We start from the raw sequence: 26,998 nt of genomic DNA on the forward strand, positions 1-26,998 counted from the left end.
AAAAGAAAGATTATTAAATGTTTATTTTTAAAAATGTTTCATAATGGCATATGATCTGGACGCGTTTGGTCCTCCGCGGGCGGTAGCGTGTGGGCTCCGCAAATATTGGCGGCGCCTTATCTAAATTGTCTGCGTGAGTAATGTGCAGCTCGCAGTAACCCACGCTTGTTTCATTACTACAAATACATACTAATTAATACGTACAGAAAAACTGAAAAGTATTTGTAAAAATCTATAAAGAGCCTGAAGTAAATAGAGCTATTCCTGTTCTATTTAGTCCAAATTAACGCTCACAATGTCGTGTCTGTACGAGAGTGTGTTTTGTTATTTATTACAACGTACAGTTTTAGCTATAAATATCTAAATGTAAAGAAAACATACAGGTATAAGTGTGTGTGTATATTGTCTATCACCTTCCACGTTCCAGGTAGATAAACGAATAATCATATGTTTACGATCAGATTATACTTAAACGGCTCATTTAAGCAATAATTTATTATGAAGAACCTGAGAACCTTATGAAAATAAACATATTCTGTAGAGACGATAATTCTATTAAAGTATCATACAGGCAAGGGCTATATACTCAACCCACGTAGTTTTGATACAGTTTAAGCACTGATTAAAGAAGAGCACTAAACATAAAACTATTAGAAATGAACACTTATTTTTAAACTTCTTAAGTTTGTATTTTAGTGTCATAAAAGTAGTTAATAATGAATAAACAGAGTTCAAATGTGAAATGCGATCATAAAGAAAATAGAAATATAAAAAAAAAAACATTTGAATAGAGGTTGTAGGTAGGTATAAGACATTAGTGTTTATTTAGTGGCAATAGAGAGCGATCTCCGTGAACGCTATCACTCGTTTTTTATTGTCGTTCCCAACGATTTGGCTGCGAGATTAATAGGGGATAATTATCTGAGCGCTGGCTCGAAGCCAACCCCTCCCCTCTCCCCGCGCGTCCTGTACCCCGCGTGCCTCCGGGTAAGGGGAAAAACTATCAGCTTACGTTCAGGCGCTAATTTTAAGTGATCCAGGAGTAAGCGAGATGTTTACACACAAACCATTTGATCAAATCTGTGAATGATTTTTGAAAGCGTATAATTAAACATAGACATAGAAATATTTAAACTACTCGGTCTGTTTATCTCGGCGTCTGGAATATAATAATTAAATCTAAAATTGGAACCATAGTTCAATTAACACTGATTAAGGCGTTTGTACGATATCAGCGACTTATCATCTGTCAGCAAAAAATCAGTAGTTCTGTGTTGTCATCAGAGATTGTTCCTAAAAATAGTTTGTTGGTTTGTCGACAACAAGAAGGAAGCCGGAAGGGATCACACGACCATGTACTCCCGAACTCTCGTATTATCTGTGATCCAAAGGCTTTCAAGTATTCGGTATATTATCTTACTTTCCTCGTGTCTGAATGTATCCATGTTTACAGGTTTTTCCTTTACTTTTAGAATAAAATAATTTTAAGTGAAGGTAACAATGCTCGTGTAATGTTTTTGAAAACACTTACTCGAGTAGTCGGTGATCTCTTAAGAACAACGGATTTTTCCAAATTCTATTTAAAGGAGCATGTTTGTTTTGCAGCCTATTTGTATTTAGTGGTTTAGTTGGGATAATAACTTAGCAGGTATATTATGTCTGTCTTTCAAGTGATTTCTTCTAGAATAGTGTTCTAGTTAGGTATCTTCGGCGTTAGTGCAGTAACATTTGGATGCAGCGCGGGTCGCGGCCGAGGTTTAACGAGCGCAATATCGCAGCGCGCGGCGGCGGCGCGGGGTGCGGGGTGTGGGGGGCAGGCAGCTGCTGACGACTCGCAACTTCTATGTTAATCGGCTTCTTAATACTTTCTATAGAACTGATAGGTGTTAGTGATAGCCGAAGAAAACAGTCAATTCCTTTTCCATTACGATTACAGATTTGCATGGAAGACATAATATCAATTTATTTATATTGATAAGAGATACCTCAAAATCGCTTCCTTGAAAATAAGTTTGCAATTCCTCTAGAGCTCATGTAAGCTGGTGACGTGAAGTGTTATTTCGCTGAACAGCGGCGCGGTTCACGTAACTGCTCATGTATGATAATTTGTGATTAGTTATGTGTGTAAATGTGTTATTGTTGAGAACTAAAACACCGCACTTGCCTCATTTGAATAAAGGTTGTAACTTTTTGGTTCATTGTGGCGCGGTGTGCGCGCGTAGTGCCGCGGCGCGCCGGACTTTGTGCTCATTGTTATCAACCGTAACGTTGTGCTACTTCTGTTGGAAACTCATAATTATTGTGTTTGTTTATACACAACCTACTATTACAAACTTTTAAAATATTGCATTAAATTAGGTGCTGTAGAAGGTATAAATAACCCAGCAAATATCACTAAATTCATTCCATTAAATTGAGCAGAATAGCACAAAACGGTGCGCAATAATAATTAAAGTGAGGGTAATAATCATGAATACAGCATTCGATTATTATAACGCAGCATCGAAGAAGGCTGGCGCGGTTCCAGCACGCCTGTGCGGAAGCACGCGATTGCGACTAAATCGATAATCGATACGATAAAACTTTTATTCGATCCTATTTGAATAGAGTCGAGTGGCACGTGCGCCAGGTATGACGAATATCTTCTAACATCGCCATAGCTCGTTCTGTGAGCCGCAGGGACTATTTGTGAAGTTCGGCTCGAGATGCACAAATATCTTTATTTCACAGACAGCTTCGGCATTGTTTCCTAAAATATTGAAGCTGATTCTAGTTTTAAGCCTGAAGTGTAGGTACTGTTTATACTCATAGGCGAGTTATTCCCAATTTGTCATTAGTACCGATTGGTCACCAACTATTTTTTCTATACACCAAATCCCAATTGGTCATTCGAGCAAAATAAATAATTTAATATTTAAATTTTGAGTTCCGATTCGTCACCCGCATAAAATTTCACGTATCAGAGTACCGTCAGAAATAAAAGTGTTAGAAGAAATTTTATATGAAAAACTTCGATGTAGGTAAAGGTATAGCTCTCATATAAATATAATAAAACTAGCAGACCCGGCGAACTCCGTTTCGCCACCAGATTCGTTTTATGTAACATTTCGTTTGGTGATTAAAAGATAAAGAAAAAAAAAAATTTATTATATATTTGAAAAGGAAAATATTTATTTCATTTCACAACAGTAATAAATACATTTCGATTACCTACTAAAATGAAGTGTTATTTAGTTGAACTTCCCTAAGTAAATGAAAGTTACTCTTTGATATCGCTACAAATCCAAAGTAAATACTGAATCGAAGCGTTATACGTGTCCGCAAATTATCCGTTTCATTGTAGTGCTCTTTGGTAAACCACATTTTTTCATTTGTCCTTGTATCTGTAATTGCAAATAATCATTAAAAGGATGATGGGCAATTTTGTATGAACCCTGGCCTGATAACCAATAAAGTTCTAATGTGATTTAGATTATTGCTTATACCCTACAGTTACTGAAATAAAACAGTTCATGTCAAGAATCGACCGGAAATAAGTACAGTCGGGCACAAAAGAGTTATACTTTTTGCACCATTTTTTTTTTGTTAAAATAAAATCCATAGTAGAAAAATTCATTGTATGATGTATTTTCGTCAACTTATCACTTATTTAAATAAGCCTAGGGTAGATTTATCAATTAAAATCGGTCTTAACTAGGCATAATTGTTTTAATAGCAAAACAAAACATAAAAACTTTTACTTCTACCACCGTATATTATTTTCATTATTGGAGATAGCATTTCCTCGTTCTGCGGCACCAGGATAGTCGGCCCTGGGTTGTCGAATTATTAGAAAAGTAGCGACCCACCCCAGCTTCGCACGGGAAAACAGTATAACCTCACTATTTAACGGATGTTATTACACATACAAACCTTCCTCTTCAATCACTCTATCTTTGAATATAATAATATATTAGAAAACCGCATCAAAATCCGTTGCGTATTTTGAAATAGTTAAGCTTTCAAAGGGTCATAGGGATATAAGGAATGAAAAAGCGACATTGTCTTATACTATGTAGTGATGCACAAATAGTAACCAAACGGGTGGTCAAGTCCGCAAGGATACATGAGGGTTTTAATTAGTAGAATAAAGTTATTTAAGTTGTTTGTCAGCTTTCACAGAGTTCTCATCATATGGATTATCATCATACATCAGGCTTGTTAGCCAGGACAGTCGACAGTCATTGGTGATGATAGACTGATGCCATCACACCTCCAATTCCACAGGATTATATTTCAAACCAAGATGTATTATCCTGGCCATTAGATGATATCTATGCAAGTACTCACGACAAGTATTTGCATTCAATGGGCTACGGACTTGACTGAACTGATTTGAAAAATCTTTCAGTGGTGGAAAAGCTACGTTATTTATAATAAGAAGATATGTTTTCCTTATATACCATACGTGCCAAAGTAGTTTAATTCCATAGGCAGTCGTAGGCTTACAGGACTGATATTTTTTTTCCCCAGTGGTTAACAATGTTCCACCCATAACAAAAATTGAAGTTTAGGGTATTAGCTGTCATTTGATGTGCAAATGAATATTATTGGCTATGCCGGTTAAACTCACTGGAACAGTGGAATAGTTACTTACACCTTGCGTTGTGAATACTAACTGTTCTTTTTTTTTTTAAATTGGACACATACACCTTCTGCGACACGTCCTGACTGATATTGACAATAATATAATGCACGTAACAGCCCTCCCAAACAAAATGAAGTGGTTCAAGTCCATGGGCTGTCCTATGCTATCAAGTGTCATATCTTCGTTCTCCGGTGGTTTACAATATTTTGCCCATAATAAAAAATGAAGCTTATGACATAAGCTATCATTTGATCTGCAAATGGTTTTTATTGGATATACCGGTTAGACTCACCAGAACGGCGGAATACATACACCATACGTTGTAAATACTAGATGCTAAATAATCTTTTTTTTTTTCAATAAACTTGGAAAATATGGGCATAGACACCTTCTGTGACTCGTTCTGACAATTATTGACAATAATAATGCACTTAAACATCCCTCCCATATGCAATGAAGTGGTTCAAGTCCATGGGCTGTCCTATGCTATCAGGTGTTATATCTTCATTCTCCGGTGGTTTACAAGGTTTTGCCCATAACAAAAAATGAAGCTTAGGGTATAAGCTATCATTTGATATGCGAATGGTTTTTATTGGCTTTACCGGTTAGACTCACCGGAATTGCGGAATACGTACACTGCGTTGTAAATACTTCCTGCTAATAATCTTTTTTTATAAGCTTGGAAAATATGGGCATAGACACCTTGTGTGATATGTCCTGACTAATATAGACAATAATATAATGCATTTAAACATTGCTCCCATACAAAATGAAGTGGTTCAAGTCCATAGGCCGTCCTATGCTATCAAGTGTCATATCTTCGTTCTCCGGTGGTTTACAAGGTTTTGCCCATAACAAAAAATGAAGCTTAGGGTATAAGCTATCATTTGATATGCAAATGGTTTTCATTGGTTATGCTGGTTAGACTCACCAGAACGGCGGAATACGTACACCATACGTAGTAAATACTACCTGCTAAATAATCTTTTTTTTTTCAATAAACTTGGAAAATATGGGCACAGACACCTTCTGTGACTCGTTCTAACAATTATTGACAATAATAATGCGCTTAAACATCCCTCCCATATGCACTGAAGTGGTTCAAGTCCATGGGCTGTCCTATGCTATCAGGTGTTATATCTTCGTTCTCCGGTGGTTTACAAGGTTTTGCCCATAACAAAAAATGAAGCTTAGGGTATAAGCTATCATTTGATATGCGAATGGTTTTCATTGGATATACCGGCCAATTTTACCCATCATCCTTTGTTGAAGAATACGTTGTAAATCGTTTGATGGTGTAGTGTGTGGTGTATATGCAGTTGTTATGTGTTGCAATTCATTGTGTTGGTGTGAGTGATTGGTTATGTGTGTTGTATCTTTTACCTTGCAAGTCGGCATGAAGCCGCCTTCTCGAATGATATTAGCTCCAAAGGAAGTCATGCGAAAGCAGTTATTGTATTCAAGGATGTGTTGAAGAAAATGGCTGGAATCGGGATCACTTCCATCGAACAATGTTTTCAGTGGCTGTGGTGGTGTAAGTAATGGATCCAGTTTGACTTTTCCACTTGCGCAGCACAATCCAGCCGTTTCTCTTTTGAACTTTAACGCATTGCAATATCGGCATATAGTCGTCATTCGTCCAATATCTAAATTTTCATCATCACTGTAGTTTGCAGTGGGATCATATTGGAATGCCAAGCGATTGTATGATGCCAATGATCTTCGTGTGCTCACGCGATGTCTCAATCGGTCATTTTCTCTTATTATATTTTGTCTTTCTTCGCTTAAGTTCCTTGAATACACTTGTTGCTGGCTTGCATGTCTTTTGCGGCGGCCGATGCTCGCACGTCGTTGTCTACTGTGACATTTTCCATTTTTGTATGTATTCTGACAGATTACCACCATCGTACTGTTTTCACGATGGGTTGTTTCGCAATTTTGTAAATGGTTTACTAGCGACTGTGAATCTATTAGTATTAACTGTTTTCTTGTTATGTGGTTGCAAGTCGTCATGCTCCCTTAGACGGTATTGCTTGCGGTAGCGTCGGTGGTCGGGTTGCCTCCCTCCCTCAAAAATGTGCGAGGGGGGCGATGGCTGATCCTCGCGTTATGCTCGTGAACGGGTGCTGCTTGTGGTACCAGGTCGTCTTGCTGACTACATATTTCTTGACCCGTAATATAATGTGTATGACTTTTGATTTGAACAGTAGTCCTAGTTCACCGTTTTCATTGTTTATGTTGTAAATTTGTTTAATTTTTTTTTTTTTTATATAATATATAAAAACACATCGTGTTTCACATGTCGGTAGGTACGCCCAAAAACTATACCTATTTTCACTGAATGGAGGCCTTATGTTCTCTCTTTTTTTTTGTTTTTTTTACACATTATATATATATATTTTTTTGTAGCTGCTTGAGCAATAGGTATGGGTAAGGTGTGTACTAGCTAACATGATTACATGTTTACTTGCTTTTTTTTACACAAATTTATGTGTATAATTTTGAGTGACATTTTTATTTATTTTTTTGTATACGGTTCTTCAAACCATACAGACAGAATTGTGTTGCTGGGGAGTTTGTTCCACCACTTCTTCTTCCCAGCAAAAACACATAGGAAGTGGTGAAGGGCGGGCGTTTTGGGGGCTGTCTTTTGTAGATTTGACGTTCAAAAAGTGCTGATTTTCAGCCTACTTTGAATAAATGACTTTTGATTTTGATTTTTTTGATTTTCTAGGCATTTTGGACAATGGACAGAGTGTTGAATTTAACCTCAAATGCACGATCCACATAATTTACACTGAGCTTGAATGAAATTAACTGAGCAGAGACAATGAGTAGCTGTCAAACACTCGGCGCCATCTACTTGAAGTGTTGGATATTGGTTTGTAGTACATGCTATGTATCAGAGATGGCGCTGTATGTGAAAAACGATTTACCCACTTTTCTGTTGAATTATTCCTGATTATTCCTGAATTTTCTTTACTATAAACCTCACGGAGCCCGAGACCTTTCCAACGAATGCAAAACCGTGGAAATCGGTTCGTGCGTTCTGGAGTTATAGCGTCAGGGAGGAGAACCGGACTTATTTTTATATAGTAGAGAAGATTTACATTAAAACACAGGTGAAGGCAACATGGGCATTTTATAAACCCGAAAATGTGACACAACAAAAGTACCAGGGGCCCATAACTAGCAAAGAGATTGTATACATAAAAATGATGAATGATGGTGTAAATTGGTATGTTTATCTACAATTAGGAAAAAAACGTAAAATCCTGACACTCTTGACTGCTATACTCCTGTAAGTTATGCGGTCCTAGTACACGGTGGGTTGTTCCATGGACACTCGTTGATTGGTATATTACTCATCTGATTTATGCGATCCTGGTATTTTGGTTTTGGCCGTGCGGTGTGTGACGCCGTTGAAATCGCGATTTTATTAATAACGTCTTGCCATATTCGGAAAAAACATAACCAAAATAAATTAAAAAAAAACATATTACAATATTGTAAAGCTTATCTTGTTGACAGTACTTTTTACAAAATAAAGTACGGATGACCAATTGGGACTAAGCAAAATAAAATATTTTATTGAATGACCAACTGGGACACGTTTTTTATGGATGCCAAATCACTAAAATGACGAATCGGGCATAACCCTCATAGGCTACCTTTCATCAGGTACACAATTATCAACAAATAATGAGAGTCAAAATAAGTGTTGTAGGTATTTGTATCGTGATCAAACTATGGACTGAACTCATTAATAAAGTTTTATTGCAGCCTGTTGCTATAAAACCTAATATTTAAGCTTCACTTCTAACTTTATTTATCAGCTAAACTAAGATGAGTTCCCTAAATGAGTTTAGTAGCCGTAAGCCGAAACACACCATCTACATTATCTAGACCAACTTTCCTCTCTTCCGTAGTAGAATCATTAAGCTTCTTATATTTGTGGTTTTGACAAACTGAAAGACGTGGATATATTGAATGATTCATACAAGTAAAAGCTTACAGAGCATCGTGTATGCCGGCGCGTGCTAACGAATCAACTTCACTAGTGATAAATAGAGTGCCGATATGATCCGGGTGATGAAGCCGGAATCAATGGCGCATGTGGCGTCAAGCGGCTTACATGTCCATGAGTAACGACTGGTCCGGGCCGGTGCGGGGCCGGTCCGGCGCCGTCTTTACGAGGCGCGCTCACGGCGGTCATTACCGGCTCCGTGATGAACGCGCACAACTGGCCCCACTTGGAGCCACTCCAAGCCCACACTGTTGCCAGCCTATCATGCCGCTAATTCTAAGTTTTTACAAATTATGGGACGTCCTTATGCATTTTCAGGACAAACCAGATAAAACCAAATTCAACAAATAAAAAATCTGAAAAGTTTATGTAAATTACTTTGCGAACTGCTAACGATTAACAAAACCTAAGTATTTTAGCTGTCTTCTAGTTTTTAAATAAAGTTATATACATATATTGGGTATGCACAGCAAAAGCCTTTGTATCAAACTTTTATTCAAAGAAGAACGTGGCAGCAAGACTACTGGCCTGTAATAAAGATTAATCATTAAATATGTATAATACACAGTTAAGTGTATAATGTGGAACAGTTGGGATAGTCCCAGTCGGTGTCATGTCTCAGGCGGCGTGTACCGATACTCGGCAAAGTTTCGGTGGCCACGTGGCGCTGACAGCGCTGTTCGCTGCAGCGCACGTCGCGTCGGACTGCTGAGCGCTGCAGGGCGTTCATTACCTCCTGATCATGTATTGGGAACTGCTCACAACTTTGATTGCCTCTTAGTGGGACAACGGTTTAAAACTTTGCCTATAGTCGTATACGACTACCTAAAACTTTGTTTCTGTTTTTGAGAAGTAGACCTTGTTTGATAATTAAATCTCAAATTGTTTGTGTACGTACGGTACTTTTTATTAAATAAATCGTAGTCTAAGAAACTTAATTTCCTTATCAAAATTAAATTAGCTAGGCACAAATAACTAAAATCAAAATGAAAATACTGGAGCAAAATGCCGAGCATGTCTAATTAAAATACCAGTGAACTACGAAATTTTTAAGAAAATTAATTCCGCGGAATATCTCGAGGAATTCCGGATCAAACTATCGAAGTTGGGCGATTCTTTCACCTCGCGAGTTGGAAACTTGTCCGGTGTTTAGCTGGTCTATTAGTGCTGGCCCCATAAATCCGGCCGGCGCTGGATTAGCGGCATCGGCGCCAATTAACAGCCGCTGACCTACTTCAAGCCAACTTACTTGTATGAAAAAGTGATTTATTTAGATCCAAGTGGCCGGCGTTACGATGCTGTGAGAACTCGCAGGTATCTACTAACGATGCTCTGTTTTCAGTAAGGAAAGTTTCTTTTTATTCTAAGCAATTTCTTCAAAGATTTTTGCGTAAAATTCGATATCTTTCATGTTACGCATGAGTCAAGTAATGTAATGGTTTGGAAGTTAAAAGCGCTTAGAGTTTTTAGCGCGTGAAATGAGAGATAACAACGACCTATACAAACTTGGTATTCTTATTACGTGAAGTTCTATACTAGACATATTATAAAATCGTTACGGTATTTACTATTTGAAAAAAAAATACGATTGGAAACACATAAAATTTTCTGAATCGCCCTAAACTAATCCTATGATCAACAAACAAAAACATGTTAGTATTCCCAATATAATTAGATTGACACAACAGTCATTATGGCACAAGCTGCGTCTGTGTGTGTAAGCCTGCAGTAATCCGATAATGCGGGCGGCGCCGGGAGTTACAGCTAGCAATTAGTGCGCAGTGATCCGCGCGGAATGAGCTCCGCTATCTGGAGAATACGATAGCCGTGGTTAGTGTACGGGACCACTGGCCTCCACACTAATTACTTACATACTCCTATTTACCGTTATAAACTTAATTACAAACCATCTTATAGTAATATTTAACCCAAAACAAAAATGTGAAAGACTGCCAAGTTCGATAATATGGGAATGCTTCACCTATAAAAGAAGTGAGATCTGAATAAGTACCAAGTTCCATACACATACCTCAGTTAAAAATAGTTACTTTTTAATGATGTTACTTGGCAAGTTTTCATACACCTTGTTATAAACCTACTAAACGCAATGAATCAAGTATTTAATTTTCTATTAAAACTTGCCAAGTAATCATCATTAAAAAGTAACTATTTTTAACTGAGGTATGTGTATGGAACTTGGTACTTATTCAGATCTCACTTCTTTTATAGGTGAAGCATTCCCATATTATCGAACTTGGCAGTCTTTCACATTTTTGTTTTGGGTGGGATTTCATTTATTTTTGTAAGGCTGTTTATTTTATTTTTTTCTTATGATTAAGTTAGTTAAGTAAATGTCTCATTTATACTATCTTTCAGATTTTTAAATATGCACTATGCTTCTTACAAAGAAATGAACTAGATTAACTAAATGGACTAGATTTACCAACTGACTGACATGACATGTTATCATATATTATGTTCGTGGATCAAAGTTACACATTCGTTATTTTCGAAAGTGACTCACACTTGGCAGTTTTCAGATTTTTACTTTGACTAAATACAAACCTTTGTAACGAATTTCAGATCGGTACGACCATTCGAAGATATATTATATAAATATAGATAAATTTAGTTCGTTTTAGTTCCTTAGGGGTATAAATTTACACTGGGTATTTTACACCTTCATTATTTTGAAACCGACTCACACTTGGCCATTTTCAGATTTTTTCCTTTAACTTGACATAAAGACCTACCTCCATGCCAAATTTCAAGTCAATACGACCATTGGAAGTGGTCTAGGTTTTTGATGAGTGAGTCAGTGAATCAGTGAATCAGTGAATAAGTCAGTGAGTGTATAGTAAAAATAGCGATTTTCTGACGTCAATATCTCAAGACCTACAATAGGTATATTAATGAAATTTTGTATTTTAGATAAGTGAGGGGGTCTCAACAGATACTAGAAATTTGATATGCGTAAATAAAATAGATTTTGAGTTACAGGGGGGTCGAATTTGGCCCGAAATGGTTCGTGTAATATAACCCACGGCCGGTGTGTCGCTTTTTTTGCTCGAACTTGGCGGACACACTGCCGTGTGTCTAGAAAAAGCCTAAGACTGAAAGTGACAGGTAGTCTATTTATTGAGAAAAGTTTTTTATCTGGGTGCGTGAAGTTCTCTCGGAATGCAGGCAAATCCACTGGCGGAAACTAGTAACGTGTGTATCCTGCATCACTTTTGGAAACAAAACAGTTCAGCTTACTATGGCCACATTTTTAATTGGGGCCAATTCCGTATCTATCTATTATGGGTTTGTGGCTAGTCCGCATCTAATTCCGTAGAGCTATTGTGGCTGATACTTGTACCAATATCGGAAATTGGATTAAAATAAATCTTTTGGAATAATTGCATGACAACTTGTTGCCATAACTTACTGAATGAACACACGTTCAATAGACCTACCTACTGACTTCACAGATTCCTACAAAACATTATATATTAGACTTAGGCTACGACATACCGTGATTCTCTTGAGCTGCCTCTTGCCCTTGTACCAGGTGATGATGGCGGGCGGCCTGGAGCCGGCGGACTCGCACGCGACCTCGTACCGGCGCTCCGCCGTCAGCACGCCGCCCTCCCCGACCTCCGCCGGCTTCTTGATCTCCACTGTTAGAGGCCTCACTGCACGGAAACAGGACAATTTATTACTGTGATACTTCAAGTTAGAAAACTTATTGTCGTTAAAGTCTTTTGAGTTAATCTTACTGTTTATTTGTATAAGGGAGATGGATTGACTGGTTACTATACCACAGTGTGAGGGAAGTATCGTGAGAAAATGTTTAATTTACAAAAACCATGTAAGCAACGCCCGTAAGTTCTTATTATAAGAAGGTGGATACTTAACAAGATAGGCCATTGACGAAAAAAATAGAATTTAATTCGAAAATTTTCAAATTTCATAGGACTTCAAATAGGAAACAGTAGATTGTAATTTCCATCGCCGACCAAAAACTACTTACAGAACATGTCGAGTACTAGTGACAGCTCCTTGGGCGGCACGAGATGCGAGTTGGTGGCCTGGCAGGTGAACACCGCGGCGTAGTCGGCGCGTCGGATGGCCGGCCACAGCAGCCGGTTCTCGATCACGTCGCCCGTGTTGTGCTCGTACTCCTCGTCCACCAGCACGCCGTTCACCAGCCACCGCACCGACGGCTCCGGACGGCCTGACCACGAATATATAAAGATATTTAAGATATAAAAGAAACTACTCTTTTAAGATCAGGGACAACGAAAGCTAATTTAATAAAAGCAAATAAAATAAACAACATCGCATTACACAATTATCTGTTTTACTTAGAAAAGTACCCTTTTACAAAGTTATAAAAGATAAAAGATTTTCCTGTTCTAAGTACATTAAGATACCGCAACAAATAAAAGGTAAAGAAAGGGTTGGAACTACAAATCATTTCTTCCAATCCGATCCTGCAAACAGGGCTTTGTGCTTTAAATAAAGCGAAACATCTTAGAGGCACTCGTTTTACGAAACGCAAGCATAACGATTACAGTACGTCAAACGCAATTTCCAATGCTTTCATTGGTCCTCCGGTACGTAAATAAATTTCAGTGAAGGCATTCTCTTTCAGCGCAGCGGTCCTTTGTCCTTTGTTTGCTTGTTTATTTGTCGAGTGTGTGCGCTTTTGTTCGGGCCCGGACACCGCGCTCCCACTATCCTTGGATCCACTTTGGCCAAATTGAATTAGTTCAAGTTTCGAGTACTGCACGAAGATCTAATTCGAAATGTCAATAGATTTAATCTGGATTTGTGTGCTAAATACACGTTTGATACAGGGTTTGTGTGTGTTCGCGAGCTGCCAGCATTGAGCTCGTCGAGCGCGCATTAGTGCGGGCGCGCGGGTTTGACGAGCTGCTCCGGCACACAGGAGGCTAAGCAAATTAACAGCTCTCGCCTCGACGCAGCACTGCGCTCGGTATACAGGTGCAGTCACACCCGCGTATCGACTGAGGCAGACCGTGACCGACACTAACAAACTACTCTCCTCGTTATGTGCAGAAATTGATTCAGTTTTCATCAATTCACCTCTTCATAATTGCGGAACGGGGTCAGGAGGGCTATTGTGCCCTCGGCCTAATTTATCGTCGGTTCAGAAGCCCTGGCGGTACGTTTTCTAAATCAAAAGTCGTAGGGTGAGAGCTTCCGGTCGGCTTATTGTTTCGCTTGTTTTTCCCTTTGATAAACAACGTCGACGCTTCTTTGTATTGGATTTCGGTGTTTGCAGTACAAACTGTGCGCTCGCCGCCGTCCGTCAAGATTTATTAATTTGTTGAAGTCGAAGCGGCGCTCGGTCGCTACTCGCAATATTGTCTTTCAATCTTTGAGCACTCGGTCTAGAGTTTAATATAAATGTTTTCAGTACACGCGGATACAAACAAGCGAGGCTGTTAGCGTTGTTGTGCAATAAACATCGATTAGTATTCACCCTCTGTAAGTGTCCAAATAGGCCGTGTTGACGGAAGGTATTGGTAAACTCGGCACATTACTCGGCGCGGAAGCAACAGGCTCTTCGATAAAAACTCGTCGGCGCCGTCAGAAAACAAAGTCTCTCTCGGAGCCCCCGTCATTAGAAAGGCATCTGCGTTCACAAGAATTGAATATATTTTTTCTCTCGTCCGTATTTTCAGGGAATACGCTTCAATCAATTTCTCGATTATGTAAATTCGGTGGCCTCCCGTCAGTTCAAATTTCGTTTTGTGACAGTATACAGTAATCTTTTGAAATCCATTTTGATTGGGATTTTGCAATTTTAACTTTCTGATTTTTAAATTATCATTAACATATTTTCTTAAATAAGCAACAAAAATTATTTATGAGACCCTCTTTGATTGCTAAGAAATTGTCTGGAATAACTGGAAAATAAGGCAGCGTTATATTAATTAACTGACGACAGTCGGCGCAGTCAACCGTGCAGCGTACAGTTGCGGGCAAGATAATCTGAAATTCTAAATGATATTCTATTTGCAAATGGTAGAATCAATGAGGCCGCATGTACAGGTGTGGGTAATGTGCGGCTGCAGGCTCGGCGCTCCTCAGCACACGGCAGCGCGAGGCAGCACAAAGCTGAATGGGCGTCGTGTGATTGGCGCAATAACCCGCGCTACAATATATTGATACGGCTTCATGCGAGTACCTACTGTATCCACGGAATCGTGTTTTGTCGGATAAAAGCGTTTCAGTGTCTGCAGTCGAGCAGAGGGGAAGAAAAATATACCCCGAAGGCGCTCACTGCATTTACACAGACTTATGTATACGGAGAGGGGAAAATGTTAATCGCCGAGGGTGACGTGATTTTTTATGGAAGTATCTATTTTTTTTCTGAATTGTTGTTAGGATAACGTTTATGATGTATTATTTTAGCATAAATGTGTTTTTTTACTCATTCGAAGTTAAGCTGCGTTTATCACGATGGATTTTCAATATATCAGGACCATTTGCATGACGTGGAGACTACGCAATTATGTTTTATTTATTTTATTTTTATTTATGTACTTGTGTTATGTTCTGACATTCTGACTGTTCATAGTTGTCGTGAGTAGTTATATGTATGTAGTGTCGTAGGGTAATAAACTGAGTTACACCGATTATTAGGGACTAGCTTTCCGCCCGCGGCTTCGCCCGCGTGGAATTCGGTTCACCCCTCCCGCTGTGGATTAGCATAGGTGAGTGAGTGTCAGACTCTTACTAACTAAAATCGTCGTGTTCCGTCCTAGGCCTTTTATATACCAGCGCCGCGGTACCTCTTTCGAACAACCCGCAGCCCCGGCTGGCCCTGGCGCCACTGGGCCCCACTGATTTCAAAACACCTTAAGACTAATTCGCGGCGAACCTTAACACCGCGATACAGAAAAGCACAACGCCATCTATCGAGCTATCGGGAAGCTCGCGATTGAACAATGAACTACAGGTTAAAGCGCGAGATATCATTGCACTTCTTACGTATCTTAAAAAAAACAACGTCACCACGTTTTAAAAAGCTATCATTCCACTTCTTACGTATTTTAAAAACACATCGTTACCACGTTTTAAAAACACAAACACACGTTTTATACCAATTAGTAATAAGTTTTATACCAAGGATAAGTAGATGTAAAAAAAAAAAACAGTTAAGACGATAAAACAAATAGTACGTCATCCCTCGGGAATTCCTCATTTTCGGGGATTCATTATCGTATCATTTAGCTTCTAAATTTACATGTTTATATTCGTTTGCAATATATTACCTTGTTTTAAACGACACACAGCGCCATCTACAATCCATCCATCAAGCAAACAATATTTTTGTTTTCCCTCGGGAATATCTATTTTTTTTCGGGATAAAAAGTACCCTATTATTTAATCCGGACTTCTAACTTTACGTCTGCAAAATTTCAAAGCAATCGGTTCAGTAGTTACGGCGTGAAAGCGGAACAAACAAACAAACAAACAAACAAACTCACTTTCCGATTTATAATATTAGTAAGGATGTTAATGTATTGCTAGCTGTTTTCCCGCGGATTTACCGCGTCCTAGAGAAACATGTCCCCGTACCCGGATAAAATATAGCATATTATGTTACTCGAGATTAATGTAGAATGTGTAGATTAAAGTTCCCCTATTATATAAGAATAGATGAAACTCTGGTGATCAACTCTCCCATTATGATTTTGGCCTTGACCCCAGAATAAGAATTGTATGAATTTCATAAAAACAAACCAAGTACATATTGCAGTCTGAAAACGTACTTTAAATATTTGTTTAGACATCAATATTTATGTCAAAATATTTCTAACTTTACTAATAAATAGCCTTAATTTAAATTAATTACGTAGCGGTATGATAGCTGTGGATTTTTTAATTTATAAAATTACTGCATATGATATGTGTATAATTAATAACATTTATTAACATTGTTGAATGTAATTGGTGGTTGAATATATAATCTTTCTGTGACTATCTACCAGTGCCTACAATGTGAATCTATGTAAACATATATTTCTGTTCTATTCGTAAATTGCGTTACTTGTAATGGATCCTTCCAGGAATGTATGGTCTATGTAAACTCGTTATGTATATTACGACCCAGTTAAGTATATGCCAAAGTTCACAATAAAGTATATTATTTTAGTAGAATTCGGATATTCGTAGAAACAGATAAGAATAAAGAGTTGAATGAATTGAGAGTGACGTTGGTTGGGTTATGTCACAGTTTGATTCCCATACGTTACAAATCTTTGGATGATGGAAGTTTACATTCGCGTATTGATATTAACATAAACCTCGACTATTCCGGTGAAATATATTTCATTATTGCGGGTGATTTAGTTGATAACGTGTTTTAATTCGAGAATTGACTCCAGTCTTTAAGTGGCCCGTTGTATACCACTAACTATGCAGCAGCGACGTCAAATGTAAGAATATCTTGGACGGAGGACTTTAAAGTATAAACAGGGCGTGTTTTTCGTCACTTATCGCGAACAGTTTTATAAATCTAAGTGAGAGGCGAGCGAGCGATAAAAGCGTTCCTATGTACGCTCGCACGAGGTGGGCAAACAGCGGCCGACACTTTGCTCTCGCTACTGTGCCGCTACATCGATGTTAGTCAAGATAAGAAAAAGACTTTAGATTTTTTGGCATTAGTGGAAAATGCCGCTAGGTAGCGTCACTATTTTTAGATTTTTTTATGGTATGTACCTAGACTATTTTCCTGCTCTAATATGATATTATGATGATGACAGTGTGACAAAACTGTTAGCTACCGTTATTACATGCGAGCTTCGTTCAAAGTACGTCTCCCAGGGTGACAGTAACAGCCTCTCACGTGTAAAGTGCCTTAAAGACAATCGTAAAGAGACCGGTTTACTATCATCGTCCGCACCTCGCTCCTCACTCCTGTTACAAGATCACAATGAAAATTTGAAAGTTAGCTCGAGTGCTGCTTACGTATGCGTGGGTACTCCTCAACTGTGACGTCATAAAAACATGAAGCATATTATTGTTGATGTACAGAGCAGAGAGAACACAACTGCTGTATTATTCAACGTCAGATGAACATTATCGTAGCCTACAAATGTTATATCCTGAATTATTTGAAGTCTGCTCTGAAATTTATTTCAAACGTAAAGTGGCCGCTGGAGATTGTGCTGCGGTTTAGTTTTCAGCTCGTGGAAATTGAAAAACAGTATTAAAATAACAAGAGAGCTTTCCTTTTAGTTGTATTAATGCTGAATATTGTTGTTCAACAAAATGGTAATAAAAGTTTTAAAGTACCATAAAGTACGATCAAACCGCAAAACAAAATAGAATTTAACTTCATCTGGAACATGGTTAGTGGAAGTTGGTACATGGTGATGAGATCTTGTAGTGAAGGCGAAGCGTCCCGAGTGAGCAGTGACGTGCAGGTGTTAGACAGAGCGTCACATTACGAGCACATAACGCGCGATATTTACAGCACCAGCCGCGCTCCGGTCATTCCGGGTAATGGCCATTACGCACACAATACAGTTATTGTACGAACTGCCTACTGCTGTAACGTAGCCTCGTAACGTACTTACGTGAAGCATTGTGCTCCACCTATTATGTAAAATGTAAGCGATACGCACATTACATGTATAATAACGGTTATGATATTATGTTATAAGTACTTTATATTATTATTGCGAAAAAGTGCTCGGTTCGAGTAGCTGTTGCTATGCTGTGTGTCAGTCAATAGACAGACAAATTCTTTAGCGCACACATTTGTAGTTGTGAAGTAATTACATCGTTGCTAAGCATTGCTCTCTATGGCGTTTGAGTATGAAATTAAGTCAATCTTTTTCAAACCATGAGATGCGAAATCACTCTAAAATAATGAGTGAAGCACAACAAAACAAAGAGATTGGAATCTCATGCAGGCTATTAAGTAAACAGCAGCAGTAGACCGCGAGCCGCTCACCGCAACCTGCCACCTGTTCCTCGCAGCTATTTATTAGGAATTCATCACACGGCTCCAGGACTCGGATACATTAATTCATCAGCCTAATCCATTGTGCGCGGATCATAATTTATTAGATCTGAGTAAATTTGCGAGATGGAACTGATTGAAAGTGGCACCGGCGCGGGTGGGCCTTACACCGCGCGGATTAATTAACACAATAAACAACCTAGATGTATAAGATACACAGTTTTGTTCTCACTGGATTAATTTGTGAGAACTCACTTGAATTCCTAATGGTTCGCAACATCATGTTTATGCGTACTGTTGTTGTTAAGTGCTACTTTGTTTGCTTTAAAACTATTGAAGTAATTTTAAAGTTATAGGTCAATAACTGAGCCTATGTTGAGTAATTTCGAAGTTTATTTTAGTTTTATGAGTTAGCTTCAAAAGTTTTATTTCAGTCATCTAGGCATCCATTAGGTGTTAACTACTTATAAACCTACTATGTATTATAAAGGTGACATACCTCCGAGCACCCTGCAGGTGAGCAGCACGTCGTCCCCCTCCTCGTGGGGGCCGAGCGTGGTGGTGTTGATGACGCGCCCCCATCGGTCCACCACCACCGGCTTCTCCGGAGGAACTGCACACAAAACATACACTATCAGTTAAAGAATACATAGAACACATAGATGCCACATAAGACACATAGATACGTGCCTTTTGATTTTTATGTAATTAATAATTTTCATCCCGTAAGATAAATAAATGGTAATGGCCAGAAGATTTGTGTCTGCCAGCTGATCGATAGAATGGCAGGGTGAGTCGCTTGGGAACTAATCTGGTCGGTTCCCGCGCTGCTAAGCCTCTCTAAGGAGGGTGTGTTCACGTCGGCCGGCGCAGGCACCACGCGCGCACTTCACTCCGGATTACATACAAACGACGTACACTTAACTACACATAAACAATCTAAGCTTCCGAACGAAAAACTTGTGTCAAGTCATTTGTAGCGTTCACCTTTTACGTGAATTCTGTAATTTTATGCTTTATTTTTAGACTAAGTCACGCTGGGAGTTCGAAAGTATAAAGATCGACCGTTGGTGGTAGTTTTAAGTAAAATGTCAAGTTTGTTTCTGTCTTTAAAGTTCTTCAGTTTATGTGATTTCAGTACACTTTCCTCGTATTGATTCACGACTTAATTTGGAAATGTGCTTAATTTTCTGTATGAGGAAAAGTTTCCTAAAATAATAATTGTTGAGTTCAAAATACTTGTATTGTAATTCTCGTGGGAATACAGAACAAAGAACTTTTTTTGCGAAAATGGCACGATCTCATTTTTGAGGTTATTACAGTATTTTTGTTATAAATTGTTTTCGGTATTGTTTTTTGATAAAGTTGCTAACGCTATCTCTATTCTGAAACGATTTCATAACACAAAGAAGCTGCCAACACTAAAACGGTTTACGTTTTGTAGAGCAACGGGACAACAAAAACCTTTTTCGCAAAATACCCTCAAGTATTTTAAGAATTGTATGCGGTGCACAGGAGACTCCACAAATAGTTTCACAAATTTATGTATAGGAAAGGAGTAGTGTCCGTCTGTCCAGCGAATACAGGCGACATGAAAAAGGCATTCCCCGGAGACTTCAGTGCAGACGCAAGATACCGGAAACTCACTAATTGCATTAATAGTCCTGATATTTTTAATCCTACTGGCACAAATTTTGTGCGAAGTGGTCTATTTATATAGCAGCTACAGTCAGTAATCATTGACTCAGTAGAAACCACTCAAAGCTATATGGTTGTATTTTCAATCAACCGTTACTGATATAAAACTTCACCTTTTTCTTAATTTTGTGGAAATGCATACAACTCAAGTTAAATTAAATCAACAAATTTTGAAATTAGCTTGATAGCCTTAAACCCGTATTAGTGTTAAAACGGTATCAGATCTGAAGTAGCACCTACATATAGTTCGCTGATAAATGAACTGACCGACCAATTTATTAACGTTGGGTACCTGTAACATCATCTAACTGTGCAAATTAATTAAATCAAACGTAAAACAATATCAGCACGAGGGCCGGAACCAATAGCAATTAATCAGTTCAATACAACGCAGGTGATCGCTAACAGCTCCGTCCGATTAGCATCGACCTACCCACGCCGACTCCACCACACTACTGCGAGGCCGAAGCCCTTCACCCAACGGCATAGGGTTGAAAGTGGCGCAGCCGGGTACACCAACAAGCGTGGTCATTCCGCCACGCTGCGCTGGTGGCTATTTCGGTCGGCGCCGTTTAAAGCATCAAAGCCCAATTGGGTTTTACATCGGACACAGCGGCTCGTCCAATCTAACTGTAGCCTCTAATACTGGCCTGAACGGTTGACTCCGGTCACCGAAAACCGTTGCCAGCTTTACAGCGCTTTTTATTCCAATCCCCAATTCCCAACAAAATATGTCCTTTGCGATCAGTTTGTCAGATACAAGCTATTCATTAAATCCTCTAACAGAATTGCTCTTTCAGATTTAGGTTTATTTTATCCGACAAGCTTCATTGTGCGGAGATTAAAGGGGCGCTAAGAGGAAAAGTGATCAACCCGTTAAGTACGCCAGCAGCAAATTATAACGATAAGGAACGGAAATGTTTGAAATCAATTTAAACTGATAACGAAGAGTGACATAATCTGCATTGAAATTCGTTCGACACCGTTCAAAAACGACAGAGGCTAATAGAAAGACAACAGTCTGTAATCAGATCTCGACCCTCGGGATCGAGCTCTTTCGCAAAGTAATTTAAAGTTTAAAACTCAATTGTGAGACGATCGCGCTCGATAACGAATGTAACACGTTCGAGCGGCGGCGGACAAACAAGCCTGCCAAACTTGCGTGAAATGGAACCGCTCGGCCATCGCCGCGCCTCACTCACTGGGACACTGCCTCGCTGCCTCGGCGGCGCAGTGGCAGGCGCCCCTAATGCCACTTCCAGCGCCGTAACGTGCCGCCAGATCCAAGATTGCAAATGTTTGTACTACTTTATACGCGAACTACCTGTTACAAGTTGCCTGACAGTTTACCTTATTGCCTAATGTTTTATTCACGAAAACTAAGTTTGCTCGTTGGACGCCACTCTTGGTCCTTTGAAACGATTTATGTCACAGCTGAATATGATAAAGACTTTCATTTAATTTTACCGTGAGTGGGTAGAAAGGACGGTATCGCTAATAGATATCGAATAGAATCGCCAGTAAACTCGATTGTCGTAATGAAGAGCGCGGCTGCCGTGAAGGGTCCGTTCCAATTAATGTGCGCCATATTCGACACGATTACATATACTCCGGGGAGTTCATATATTTTACGCTCATTATGAACTCGTTCAAATGAGTTCACACTCGTTACAATTTATTACCAAAGAACATAGACTTTGTTTTCAATAATGTTCGTATTTTGTACTCTACTTATAGGACGTATTGATGTTGGCTTTAATTTGGTAGGATCATAGATCACTTTTACAGAAAAAGCACACATTCATCATGACCTGCTCCTTACAGAGTCACGTAGATTCTCGAAGTGGCAATGAACTGCGGGACAATCGGATAAACACGAGACATTACTTAGTTGAACGCCCTGCAGCTGCAATAACTCGCACCGCGAACTGCTCTCTGCTGTCAGTGGACGCGACACCTATCGACTGGATCCACTCGAGCGAAACTGCTACTATTATTAGGTTTACACAAGATTTCTAGATGTACGTAGTCTAGTTTTTTTTTGTTTACGTATATATGTGCGCAAAAAGAACTAATCTGTGGATGCCAAGTAAAGGCTCAGAAGGAGATAGGATGACGAACTAGACTCCTACCTAGAGAGATAGCCTCAGGTGACTTTGAATTGCAGCGGGTCGTAATAAGCATAAAATAAAATATGTCTTCCTGGGTTAGAACACTTGCTACATAATTTTCGTTTAAAACAAAATAAATGAATTCTTTATCAGCCTAAAGTTGTGCATTGTTCTTAAAGTACATGTAAAAGTAGCAACTTTAGCTTCTAAAACTGGCCAAAAGTGTATAAAATCTACATAATTGTTTGTCAAGGGGCGCTGAGGATGTTCGGGTAAGCTGAGGGCAGAGCGTCGTTTGTGAGACGATAGCCGTTATCTGGATGGCGAGGGACAAGCCTCATCCGATTATAATTACCTAATTCTGAGCAAAAATTGTTTTCTACTCCAATATTTACGATACGCTTCAGGGCTTTATCAGAACTTTCCACGAAAATAGTTATTATTATCCTGCTCTAGTTAGAAATTCAAATACATTGGTTATTCTCATTGTATAAAATCTGGGCTACGATTAGAAATTAAGTTTGATAGCGGGTTTAGCAATAAGCCTGTTTCAGTACAATATTAAGTTGATCAAGTCAAGCCTCGGTGCGTCAATATTGCCAACTGACTTAATTAATCACCTTTTTCTTCCATTACAGCAGATTACCGAATGTCGACGTACTATCAACGAAAGAGTACAGGTACATAACATTTAAATACGAAAAATAGTTAGGTACTTTTCTTATATGTACTATACCTGTTATTAGCAGTATAAAGTATGTACAACAATTATTTGGCAGCAGTAAATAATACAGGGTGTATGTTAACACAGTGCACGCGTGAACACAGCGGCTGACATTTTTCGCGACACCTCTCACCTTCAGCGAGTGAGCAGCGATCGCGATTGACGATTAGCATTTACCTGGCCTTTCTTAAGGCCACTGCTGTTTACCTAGCACTCTTTATCTATCGCTATTTTTCACACCCTATACAAACTACGCGCTTTTATACACGAACTACAATTTGCTACACGTGTACATCACAAGCCTTCAACATAAAATGCTATGGTTATTTTAAAAAATATTGTGAAAAAATCACGATGAGATGAAAACACAACGAGAATATTCGACACATTTTTATGGAAGCTTCCTGGAAGACTACCTATCTATGTATAATATCGAGTATTTTTTTAATTTAACCAGGATATTGTGGAAATATTTCGGGAACAATCCTCGCGTCCTTAGAATAGGCGCCTTCAGGGAAAATACAAAAATAAAGAGAAGCCATTTGATACCAAGTGGAGTCGTTGAACCGCGTTGTATATCGGGTGTGTCGTTCACAATCACATTAAATGAAATGCGTTAATGCTAGTTAATATATGTCGATTAACACAAACAAAAAAGAAAAATACGTAAAAATTAAAAATTGAATTTTTCAAACAAAGTAAATAGAATAAAAATGTGCGAAAATTAGAACACCATATAATCGTCACTCATTGCAACCAACTTAACTTTTCCCTTGAAAACTGACAGCTGTTAACTTGTCAAAACATTCGATACTCCTAATTTTATCTCTGCTTTACACATGATGTTGTAAATTATGAAAACGAAACCTAACTCCTGTGGCTAAACCACTGGATGGATTAGTTAATTTCTTTTACAATTCGCCATAGAATATCATAAGGTATTTGTGATAGGATTTAATGTGATTGTGAACGACACACCCTGTATACATATGTATGTATGTAGGTACATAACTGACTTGTATATCTGTAATACTTTCGATATTAAATTGATGGAAAAACAAATGCTGAATTGACTACGAATCTACATGTATGAATACTATCCCACCAAAAACATTAAATGTAAAAAAAGCCAATCCTCTACGCAATTGCTCCACCGTAAAAAGTTTTGAGATCGCATAGATAGAAGCCAAGTCCTATTCAACTTTATTTGTAATAATAAATCAATATTTTGTGACTATATCAATAGTTTTGTTCACATTACAATAATATTGACTTGGCCATGAGCACAATAAACTACAAATATAATAAAGCATATCTTGGAGAGGTGAAAGTCAAACATGAAGTTTAATATCGCAGAATTAAATACTTTTAGTTTATTCAATTGTTACTAAATGACCGACAGTCAGTATCATCCAACATCAATGAACTGCACATGTACTATGGCGCATGTTTAGTCCATGGTGATCTCAAATTCCAATCGGTCCATAATCAGTCCAATCGTAAAATCATGTCCATATAGAATATATCAATTCAATGGTATTTACACATTATTTCAAGGACCGACTTCTAACTTGTGCTCATGGCCAAGACAATATTATTGTAATGTGAACAAAACTATTGATATAGTCACAAAATATTGATTTATTATTACAAATAAAGTTGAATAGGACTTGGCTTCTATCTATGCGATCTCAAAACTTTTTACGGTGGAGCAATTGCGTAGAGGATTGGCTTTTTTTACATTTAATGTTTTTGGTGGGATCTAATTTATTTTTTGTAGGTCTCTTTCTTCTCTATATGACAAATTAAATTAACTTACATGCAACTAACTAAATATATAACAAACTAAATATGTACACCTAAAGCAGCACGTAAACAACATTTTTTTAAATAAACTAAAAAAAATCGAAATTGTCGAATTTTTGAATCGAATATCTTTTAGAATAAAAGAGATTTATTTCAGAAGTAGATGGCGCTATCACATGAAATTATTTGATTCTTTTTAAGTACTACTTATACTAAGCTATGTAACGAAACCATAGCGCGATTTAGACCAGGACAACGCCATCTATCGAGCGAGCATGCAGTATTTATCGCACTGCAGTAATATCAAAGATTTTATCATTATTCATTTAATTTTCACCTAGCTTTTTTATTCATATGTATGTATATTTAATACATAATAACAATATACCACACTACTTAACAATAAAACAAATACATTTGTACATAAATAAATAACAAAGTTATGAATGCAGTCAAAATTCATACACAGTGTTCTTGAAAAACCGCAAATATAAATTTGTGTCCTATTTTTTTATTAAGTTTTAAGGTTTTTATAATTTTCCCTTTATATGTAGCTAATAACCTACCTTGGTGCCAAATTTGAAGGTTCTGAGTTTGCTAGAAGTACCTTAGACTTTTGATGATCGGTCAGTGAGTGAGTCAGTGACAAAATGGTGTAACTTTGATCGCTCATAACTCGTAAACTATTTATTCAAATGTCTTGTAATTTTGAGACTGAGCTTGTTCTAATACTTACTCTTGGTCATCGAAAACCTAAAGTCCTAGCTTTGTTCACATGGAAGATACAGGGGGCTGAAATACCCGCGAAACGCTTCGAGAAAAGATGGTACGGCCGTGCCCGTTTTGCTCGAGTCTTGGCTGGGGCACTGCCGTGCCCTCAGATAATTAAACTTTTTGAGAATAAGTCAGACATATTATTTTAATGTTTGGAAACCACAATTTAATAACACGCGTTCGGTTTCGTAACGTGAAAGTACTTATTACGGTCAAGGTAGGTTTTTGCAATCCATTGCATATTCGAGTAAAATATTGGAAAATTGAAATGAAGTCATTAACAAGACTCAAAAATTCGAATGTAAGAGAAAAACATGAGCGTGCTTATTATCGAACATGAACATTTCATACGTCGAAAATACATTACTGAAATGAACTGTCGCACGTAAAAACAAACACAATATGGACGTCGATCATACTCACTGATTTTGATCAACTTCGTTCGCCGAATTTCAGTAAACATGTTTGTCAACGTTTAAATGAGTAAACTCCGCGCCTCGATTGGAAAAGTCGGTGTCACACATCGAAACTGTTGAGTGACGAGCGCTCTAATAGAATTAATAAATCGATTTAATTAACAGCGATGATGAAGCATCCCCGAACGCTGCGAACATTGATTGAACATTCCACAAGTTTGTCGACACTCGATTATTCGCCGCGTCTTGGAGTTGTGCAAAAAGTTATGAAGCTCACCGCCGCCGCCCGCGCCGTGCCGTCACAGACGTGGAGCGTTGACAATCGCGTTCCAAATTCGCAATTCAAATTATGATGTCGCCACCAGACATCACGTTCTTTACGTTGCGTTGACTGTGTGGCTTACAGAAAACATTCCATGATTTGTTTTTGAGCGTTTTCAGTGAAACAAAACATTCACATCCTGTCATCCGTTTGTCCATCAGCCTATCGGTCTGTCACAGCCTTATACATATTTGAACAGAATCAAAATAATAAAGAATTATTCCCCGACCTAGATGACTATTTATGTATTTGTAAATCTAAACATTATACCGAATTGATAATAACGAAAGTTGTCTGACTGCGTCTGAGAGGTAGGCATTTACTGAAAGGAAGTCATTCAAGCAATAAGTTAACTGCGACAAGCACTAGCTAGAGCCATCAATAAGCTCGCACACAGTGAAGCAGACTCGGATCATTAGAGTATCAGGCGTTATTCAGTGCTGGTGGCAATAAAGCCGCAGCAAGTGCGCCATAAGTCAGCCTCCTCAGGCTCAGCGCTCAG

General features: G+C 38.4%; 1 protein-coding gene across 4 annotated transcripts in view; it reads right to left on the reverse strand.

Moving 5' to 3' along the window:
- LOC110382228 (nephrin) overlaps positions 1 to 26,998 on the reverse strand; it is a 273,247-nt gene that overhangs the window by 63,993 nt on the left and 182,256 nt on the right. For all 4 annotated transcript variants that reach the window (XM_049852109.2, XM_049852108.2, XM_049852110.2 and 1 more), the window contains exons 5-7: positions 19,145 to 19,258; positions 12,670 to 12,873; positions 12,171 to 12,331 (exon numbers count right to left, since the gene is read on the reverse strand). In XM_049852109.2, coding sequence (XP_049708066.2) covers positions 12,171 to 12,331; positions 12,670 to 12,873; positions 19,145 to 19,258 — 479 coding nt within the window. The remainder of the gene's footprint in view (positions 1 to 12,170; positions 12,332 to 12,669; positions 12,874 to 19,144; positions 19,259 to 26,998) is intronic.

The sequence above is a fragment of the Helicoverpa armigera genome, chromosome 6, assembly GCF_030705265.1.
Source record: "Helicoverpa armigera isolate CAAS_96S chromosome 6, ASM3070526v1, whole genome shotgun sequence".
Taxonomy (NCBI): Eukaryota; Metazoa; Arthropoda; class Insecta; order Lepidoptera; family Noctuidae; genus Helicoverpa; species Helicoverpa armigera.